General features: G+C 39.2%; 1 protein-coding gene across 1 annotated transcript; it reads left to right on the forward strand.

Annotated features, from left to right (window-relative positions):
* Nucleotides 1-263: 263 nt before the first annotated feature.
* LOC104407036 (protein polybromo-1-like) lies at nucleotides 264-9,097 on the forward strand (the record flags this gene model as incomplete). The annotated part of the gene is made up of 5 exons (XM_010016208.1): nucleotides 264-422; nucleotides 4,175-4,330; nucleotides 6,741-6,811; nucleotides 8,052-8,268; nucleotides 8,592-9,097. Coding segments are annotated over 5 exons (776 nt in total), but the record flags the coding sequence as incomplete, so codon positions are not given.
* Between the last annotated feature and the right edge of the window lie 517 nt (nucleotides 9,098-9,614).

The raw sequence follows: 9,614 nt of genomic DNA on the forward strand, positions 1-9,614 counted from the left end.
TTATTATTTATTTATATGATTATTATTTTTTTTAGAAAGAGATAAAACTTTGTGGAATATTTTTTATGAAAGGTTCTCTAAAAGTCTTAGCTGCAGCCACATGAAATCAAATCATATGCTGTATGAAAAAAAAAAGATTCATCTGTTCTACTTTATATTTGACTAAACTATGCCAGTGTTTGACTAGTCCTTTTTAATGAACAGATAATATTTTGAAATTCTGGGTTACAAAACAGAACTGAAAATCTAAAATACTTTTACAGAGCGGGCAGCTAAAGTTGCTGAGCAGCAGGAGAGAGAGCGAGCAGCACAGCAGCAGAATTCCTCCCCCCGGGCAGGCACTCCTGTCGGGGCTCTTATGGGGGTGGTGCCGCCACCAACACCAATGGGAATGCTCAATCAGCAGTTGACACCCGTTGCAGGTAAAACGTAGGAGCTATGACCATTTTTTCCTCATCCACTATATCAACCCCCTTCATAACTCTGAACACTCTCTTGGGTCACTTTGTTCTTACAGAAGAAAAAGCTCAACCTCTTCAGTCTTTCTTCATAATGAATATACATAACAGCAGCGGTAGCCTGGTAGTCCCACATTAGTTGTTCCAATAGTGAGTAGCCTGTTGAAAATGCAGGGAAAAAGGGTCCTCCTTGTTCAGTGGGCAGTCATGTTTATTCGCTCCACTTTGCAGAGTTCATGGTTAGCCCTGCTAACATGGCAGGAGTGGAGTGAGCTGAATACTTTTCTAGTGCATGCAGCATCAGCGGAAGTGGTAAAGTAGGAGGCAAATTATTATTTTTGGTTTTATTGTCAGGAAGGTGAGAGGCAAACAGAATCCAAGCCTGATTTTAAATCCAAGTAAAGGCTTTACAGCATTGCTGATCAGACACTAGTAAGCAGAGCAGACTAGGATCTAGAACCCTTGCAGAAACAAATACAAAATGCTAACATTGCTGGTTTTATCAGCTGATTTTTCAGAATAGAACTGAGCTTGGAGAAGTCTTCCACAAGGTTGCTGTTGCTGGGTGTTGTGCTCATTACCAGTTGTTATCTGGCTTAAATTCATAGGGGGTATACTTGGAGTAGCGATTTCCAGGATCAGATCTGAAGACAGTATAGTCCACTGGAGATTCTTGTATGGGAATCAGCCATACACTGGTGAGGAAATGAATTAGCTGTGACCTGATAGGTTCAAAGAAAACCTAATAGGTTTTCTTCCCTCATTTTTAATTAAAATAATTAATTACTTCAGGCAAGGTCAAAATAGTGCCAAGTAGGTAAAAATTAGCATTTGGAGGGGGTTTTGTTTTGAGTTTGGGTTTTTATTTTTAACTTTCCCTTAAGGCATTCCAATTATTCCATATATTCTTTTGTCATTTTTCTTTTTCTTTCCCATCTCCCAGGCTGTGGCTGTATTTAGAGCTGACAGCCTGAAGCGTTTTTCATCACAGTCTCTGAATCCCTTTTCAGTAAATAGGCTGCATGGTTGTTTAAACTGAAGGCACATTCCTTATTTGCTTCATGGTCTCCAGATGACAAAGCATTTGTTTACGCTGAGTTGCATTTTTCTTTTATATTTTTCACTTTGTTCTTGCTAGTTTTCCTCTGAACTGTTTGCAGTTGGTGTGTGGGTTTGTGTGTTTGCACATACCTGTGCGTATATTAAGAAAAAGGGGGAAAAAAGGGGTTCCCTAGTGCTGATCTCTTTTTGTGAGTAACCTACTTCAATCTAGAGTATGTTGAAATGTCATCCTCTTGTGGTTGTGTTTTCTTGGTTTGGTTCCTGTTTTTTTGGCATTGAGTCACTTTTCCTATTTTTGGAGGTAGGTGTTGATGGGCAATAATACTAACACTTCCTTAAAGCTTTTCAAACGATGTGCATTCTGCAGAGTACAAATGCTAACTTCCTTCCTGTGGCAGGCTCATCAAGAGCAAGCCTGTAATTAAATCATCATCTTACTCAGGTCGTTAGACATTCAAGTCTCTTCACTTCAGCATTGTGAAATACTTCCTCAAAGCAGGTGATCAAGTGGATCTCTTTAAACTCTTTCTATTTTTGTAGCTCATTTGAAAAACAGAGTATTTCATCTTTTGGTTTCCACAAGTCTTACTTGAAAGTATCTTACTCTGTTGAGACCTCTTTCACATCCTCCTCCATCATTTGATTGCTTTTCTTGAATTCAGAGAACTTCTCCATCACAGATGTTCATAGAACTTCTTTATGGCCTGTGAGTCCAAGAGATCTGGATGCCTTCTGAGACACTTTTTTCTTGTCGTGCAGTGCTCTAGCTTCTTGTAAATTTAGGCATTAAAAAAGTTTGTTTAATCTTACACTGTTATAGTAAAAAATGGGAGAACATAAATCACAGCTGTGAGAGCTGGACATAGTTTGCCCATGTTTACGATTGTAAAATCAAAGTGGTAACTTACACATGGGGTACAAAAGTGGCTGCTCTTATAACCTTGTAAGGAGCTGAAAGAACAGATTGCTCATGGACATTGGGATGGCAGCTTTATTAATGCAGCCAGTTGTTGAGTATTTAATTTGGAAATACAGAAATAAGCTTTCATGATTGATAAATATGGGTTTGTTTCATTGGACTTTGTTTTGTTTTGTTTGTTTTAAAGCTTCAGAAGTATATGTAAATGCAATGAAGATGTGATTGCAGCTCGGCGTGCACTGGAAATACCAGGCAGTAGCTACATCCCTTTTTGTTGGTTTTCTTTTACTTTTTCCATTAGGAATATGGATTTCACTGTGTTACTAAAGAGACACAAATGAGCTTCCAGGTGTTTGAAATAGGTACCTAAGACCTGTGTAATAAGTGTCAGTCTGGGTATCCTGTGGAGGATGAAGGTTTGAGGAAGATCAGTTCATTATTTTCTTGTTGTTTGCTCCATGTGAAGCTTTGGAATTTCAGGTTTCTCAGCTTTGTAACTCCTCCTGGGGAGGGGACAAATTTAGCTTGTGTTTTGGAGCTGCTCGATCTGTTTCAGTCCTAAGCTTGTGACAGCTTTGTTTTCAGTCTGAGCCAGTGTGAAGTTTTGGCCAGTCTTATTCCAGAAATCCCTGTCCTGGTAATTTCTTTTATGATTTACTTAGAATGTGGCAAAGACTCAGTAGGCAGTTTCTTGGAACAGACTATAGAAGCACCAGCAGTTTTGCATTTCTAAACTTACCTCATCTCTCTAGACCTGCTTCTGTCCTCCGTCATCTTTTCATTGTCTTTCCAACCCCTTTGCTTAGTTACCTGACAACATATCCATTTAAATAAAAAAGCCTAGAAAACAGGCATAGTACAAGCAAGTTATGAACACACAAGTTATGTTCCAGGACCTAATAAAAGTAGTGCAGTTATATTGTGTAGGTTCACCTCATGGATAGGAGCAAACCTGAGCTGAAACCAGAATAATGCAGAAAACTGAATCTATATCAGCAGCACAATAGCATCTTCCTCATAGCATTGATTATCCTAGAAAGACACCTTGAAGATATTGACAATGAAATTCTGTGAGGGACTGTAGGTGCTCCTTACAAGTCCTTGTACTTAAGTCTAGTGTGTAAGTTACTGCAGGCCAGCACATCCAGTGCTGTCAGGTTTCAAATCTGAATTACTTTTTCAGTTCATACTGAAGATGGTTTAAGTAAAATCACCCGTCACTGCCATTAGTTTTAAGTATGCGAATGTTGTAGGGCTTTTGTGTGTTCATTTTGCATATGCACTGCAAAAAAATGTATGGGATTTTATTTTTGTTCCAGTTGGGTCTGGTCTCTGAGCTAGCCCACACAGCAGGGCTGTGAAGCTTGTGTAGTTAGTGTTGTGTTTGTAATCTGTATGCAGATGGCAGAGCTTTAAGCTGTATTAAAATTGCTTGCGTTAGTAACATTTAATTGTGGCTGAACGTATTCCTTGTGTTAACATACCTGAATATTCAGCATTTATTGCCCCATGAGAAACATACAAATACACTAAATACTAATTCATCCGAAGTATAGTGTTTCATATTTGTAACTTTTTTTTTTAATTTTTGTTCATTTTTGCAAGATACTAATTGTAGTATCGTCTTGCTGTACTAAAGGTGCTTTTTCTTTTTTTTGTGGGTAGCGCATGTCTTACTGTGTAGATCATATTGCATGTTATTGATGCATGTTTGAAATTTGTTGTGTCCTTCAAGGCATGATAAGTGGCTATCCACCGGTGCTGCCACCTTTGCAGGGCCCAGTTGATGGCATTGTTAGCATGGGCAGCATGCAGCCACTTCACCCAGGGGTGCCCCCACCCCACCAACTTCCGCCAGGTATGCCAGGCATCCCAGGCATCCCACCACCCGGTAAGAATGTCATCCTCATTTGCTCCTTATTTCATTTTCATGTACTTGCTGTTTAACCAGTTGTTACAGAAATTGTCTGCAGCTTGTTTTGGTCACAGCTTTTGTTTCTGAACATTGCAGGTTTGTTTAGCTGCAGCGCACACCATGCACTGCTGAATGTATGAGGTATATGTAAATTGGTGTCAGAACAGCATGTCCAGAAAACCAGCAGGGAAAGGTTACTGGAGAAACATAACGCTGCTCCAGCAGTAGTTTTGCTCCAGCCAAAAAAACCTGACAATAGCGCTTGAGTTTATCAGAGGCCTGAAAAGCTGAAATCAGCCTATTCATATCCTTGAACATTGAACAGCATCCTTCCTCTCCTCCTGTTTTTATTTAAAGTGGGCTTATAAATGAAATCTATTGCTCTCATTCCTTCCTGAACTCTTTTACAATATATTGATGTTTATTAGTAGTAAGACTGCACTTCAGTGAACCTGGTCATGTAAGACCCCTTGGCCTCTGGGACACTGACATGTGATTATGAAACAGTGTTCAGATTAAACCTTGTTGATAGAACAGTAACTGGAAACTTTCGGGAATGGGGTAAACGCTACTGTGGCCAAATTTTGAATTAATTTTTGAGAGCATATCTACTACACATTTGCTGCTTTATTGCCACACTTTTGATGAAAAGCGAGGCTGAATGAAAAATAAATATTTTTTCCAGTGTTAATGCCATTAACATGTACCCATTATGGGGAAAAATGTTCATTTGCCCTCTGATCCTGTTTTCTTTCAGTTTTTACCTCTGATAACTCATGTACCTATTTAAAAGATGTGCATTCTATATATTCAAATTCTAACAGAATTTGTTCAGCAGTTAGATGAGCTGTGGGCAAAAGTGGTCTCATTTGCCTACCCCAACCCCACTTGCAACTGTGTTTATCAGAAGCTCTTTTAAGACTTCTTTATGTGGATTGGTTTAGGTTGGGTTGGTGTTTTTTTTTATTTTGTTGGTATGCTTGGTTTTCAAAATATCCATCAATATGGGGTGTGCAGCTTCACTGGTGTGTAAGATTCACCATAATTTCAGTAGGAAAAGAGCTGTGTGTCTGTGAGCCTGTCTCCGACTCACCAAGGTAGTGGCACTTTGCACACATCAGTCAATACAAATGTTTGGGAGAACTATGCATTTCTTTGAAGAGTTTTTCTCCCTGGAGAAGTGGGCTGTATGTATGGTGTTTAAAACTGAGAGGATATGGGTTAGGGAAAAAATAATGCCTGGGAATGGAGGACCACACTTGAAGTGGTGCTAAATTGGGGAGGGTGGGACAAGGGTGAAGCCATGCTCTGATGCTGGCAAGGTGAGGGTTCCCTCTACCAGACCTCTTTGCTTTGTACCAAAACAAATCCGTGTCATATTTGACAACTTGTATTATCAGTGTTTTTCCCAACTTGTGACTTGCTGTTAGTACAGATGCATTTAAAATGGGGTCTGTGATCAAATGGAAAATGCATTCAAAATACACTTTAGCGTGCAAAATGCAGTGGCACATCTTTTGATCACTGATACAGAAATCTGCATGCAAATTAAACCCTCAGGAAGAGCACAGTTAGTTTGCAGCTTTTCCAGTGAATGAATATAAGAAGTGGCATAAACAGAAAGAAAAGCAGGAGCACTCATAACTTTCATTTTGTTCGGACCAAAGCATATCCTGTATGTATAATACCAGTTACTGCATGACTCTCATTTAGATTTGTACATTTTTGTATATAAGACTGACATGGGTGTTTTCTGCTGCACTCTGTGCAGTAGGGGAAAGCCTTGATATGTTTGAGAAAAACTAACAAGTTTTATTTTTTTTAAGTTTATTTCGAATGTTCATCGGTCTCATATATAAGACTGTTTAAGCTTAACCTGCAAATCGTGTTTTATATTGCTGAGATCTAACAGAACTTATGCAGTGGCTTGGATTTCCTTCTGCTGTGAATGTTTTTTATAAAACCACAGGGAAATGTTAAATGTTGCTAAAGCAAATAAGCATTTCCTTTCTCAAAGGATTCCAGGAAGATCCTGTCAAGCCAGAAGCATATATTATAAATGAAAAGATCTAGTCAGGCAATCACTAAGTAATGTGAAAAGAACTTGAAAACCAAAAATTATCCACTTCAGATTTCTTAAATTAATTCAACAGGCCATATATTTGGTAGTTGTCATGTTGGCTTTTTTTCTTTTTTTTTTTTTCATTCAGAAACTCTTAGGGGTTGGGTTTTTTTATTGGGGGAGAGGGGATGTTTGAATGTCATACATCTGCTTAAAATAACTGTGAGCGATGATATCAAAGTATAAATTATTACTGTAGAAGACCAAAGAGGTATTTGTCATTGCTCTGAAATAAGACTAATTATTTTATGTTTTGGAATATAGGTGTTATAGGCCAAAACGTGTCCCCCATGGTAGGCACTCCAGCACCCGGAGCAAGTCCTTTTGGACAGCCGGTGAGTCATTTTTGCATTATTTATGTGGCTCTAAGGTTCTGAATTTAGCATTTGAACAACATCTCAGTTAAGACATGTAGGGATGCACATAGCCTTTCCCAGGGAGGACATAAACAAAATGTACACTGATGTATTTAGGACCAGTTAATGTCTTAACACTCAGAGTGTATGTCTGTATTTGTTGATTGAATTATTAGACTAATTGGGTTCCGTCCAGTGGGATAACTTCTACAGTATAAGCATACTTTGTTTTGTTTTCCTTCTACTAAACTAAGACAAGTCATTCAAACACACTGTTAAACTGCTCATGATTTAGGTTTTTGCATGCTTTGGTGATGCAGAGAGGATGCTGTCCACTTTTTCAGCTGTTAATGAGTGGGTCAAAACTGTTTTGTTTGCTCCCATATTTCACAAACTGACAAAGCAAATGTTCATTTGCAGTTCAGAATTTGTGAGTTTGGGTAACAGTGTTGGTCAGATGTTCCTTCTTAGTGAGTAATACAGATGACGTGTTCAGCACATTTCCAATTTCATTGACTGAATTTTTGCATCATTAAGAGAAATAGAATTTTGGTTAGAGTGTGTAAAGAAAACCAGAAGTTGAGTGAGAATGTATTAAAGTGTACATGTCACAATACTGAGTTACTCCAGACCACAGGATATCTGTGCTAAGAGGTCTCAGTACTGCTGCTTAATCACAGTGGTGGGAACTCCTCTGTGTGACTGATTTTATTTGGTTTTTGTCTGCCTGCAATTTTTGCCTGGCAGCAATTAGCATCTATTCTGCGGAAGTATCCCAGTTGTCCAAAGGGTCAGTTTGAAGTCAGTGTTTATTTCTAACCCCGTACTTCGCAGGCCACACAGGTTCTGGTCAAGTTAGAGAAAGCATGAAATACAAAGGAGGCAAAAGGAGTAATTAAAGTTAACAGGAGAGGGGGGTAAATGGTGATTGTAATCAGAGTATATTTACATAGGTTAAAAATATGGACAGTGTGGTCTGTTAAATATGAACAATGTTGTATATTAAAGATGAATGTGGTTTGTGTGCACTTCCTTCCTCTCTCTGCATGTCAATGACCCCAGCAAATAGCCCTGGCTGAAGTGGGTGTCTTCCAGGGAAATTTTCTTACACCTTTGCTCATAACCTGTTTTAAAGCTCCACTGCATGAAGATGACACAATGCACAGATGTGAAGTTCAGTTTCCCCAGAAGTGATCTCTCCATTGCTTTGTCATTGCAGATAGGTATCCTCGGCCCACCAGGACAGCAGGCCCCCCCTCCGTACCCCGGCCAGAGCCCAGCGAGTCAGCCCATTATGCAGCAGCCCACAACTCCCATGTTCGTCTCCCCTCCACCAAAGACACAGAGGCTTCTTCACTCTGAAGCCTATCTGAAATACATTGAGGGGCTTAGTGCTGAATCAAATAGTATCAGCAAGTGGGACCAGACCCTTGCAGGTAAGGCTTTTGGTAGAGAGTGGGATGTTTCCACAGAACACACTTCATAACCATTAATATTTTTTGCTTCTCTTGAAAATGCTACATATATCTGCTGCTTACTTAAAGTCCACACATGTACTTCATTGTTAAAACTAAATCAACAGTCTGGGAATATATCAGCAGGCTAATTCCATCGACATTGTATAAATCTAAGAATCAATTGTATGGGTTTAAATACTAGAGGTAAAAGTTACACTGTAGAATTATACTCACCTTTTTCTAGAAAAATTGTGGTGAATATCAAAGCCAGTAGATAACTGGACCATTTCTTGATCTTCCAGCACGAAGACGAGATGTCCACTTATCGAAAGAACAGGAGAGCCGACTCCCTTCACACTGGTTGAAAAGTAAAGGGGCTCATACCACAATGGCTGATGCATTGTGGCGTCTGCGAGACTTGATGCTCCGAGACACCCTCAATATCCGTCAGGCATACAACATAGAAAATGTTTAGTCGCTTAATTGCTTCTTTCTTTGATACCGGCATATAAGGAGTTTTGTGGAACAATAGCTGTTTTAGTTACTGGGTGGGAAGAGGTAACCAACAATAATTTGTATTGCATTTTACTGTACATTGCAAGACCATTTTTATATAAGGACACTTTTAATAAGCATATTTCACTTTTTGTTATATTAAGTTGACTTTATCAAATACACGGATTTTTGCATATGTTTCCTTTGTTTGAAAGGCGATTTCATAATTGGTTAAGTGTAGTCAAGGATTCATCTTTCTTATACTTTATTGCTGAGACTCTGATGCCATTGTTTTTATATAAAAGAAGAAAAAAGAAAACAAAGTATTTACAGATTGATACAGTGGAATGTGAAATTAGTCATAGTTTACATCTTAGAAGAATGTGTGTACGTGTGCTTGTATGCTAGCCACTTCCAGCAGAAATCGCTTGGATGTGAACAGGGAGGATCTCTTAGAAGAAGCTAAAGGTAAGACGTGCATTAATGCTAGGGGAAAATGACATTTCAGGTCAATACTGAGGCAGCTGAGTGGGTCATAGCAATCATGGAAGTGCTAGTGTGGACGGGACAAGGGTGTCTTGACTGCTAATGTTGTCCAGTCCTGTCCAGTTATTTAATTGTGTAGCCAAGGCCACTGCGATCCTAAATCAGTAACAGAAATCAGTAACAGAATACATGTACTGGCATGCCTTTAGAAAGTGAAATGTTTCATCTGCCATGACCTGATTTGGGGGTTCTGTGATGTCCCTCACACGGAGCAGTGGGAAGGGGAAGATTCCTCCCTAAGCAATTCTGTCTGCAAGTGGGAGAGGCATGCAGAACTTCACACC

Source organism: Nestor notabilis, unplaced genomic scaffold (genome assembly GCF_000696875.1).
Source record: "Nestor notabilis isolate BGI_N333 unplaced genomic scaffold, ASM69687v1 Scaffold36286, whole genome shotgun sequence".
Taxonomy (NCBI): domain Eukaryota; kingdom Metazoa; phylum Chordata; class Aves; order Psittaciformes; family Psittacidae; genus Nestor; species Nestor notabilis.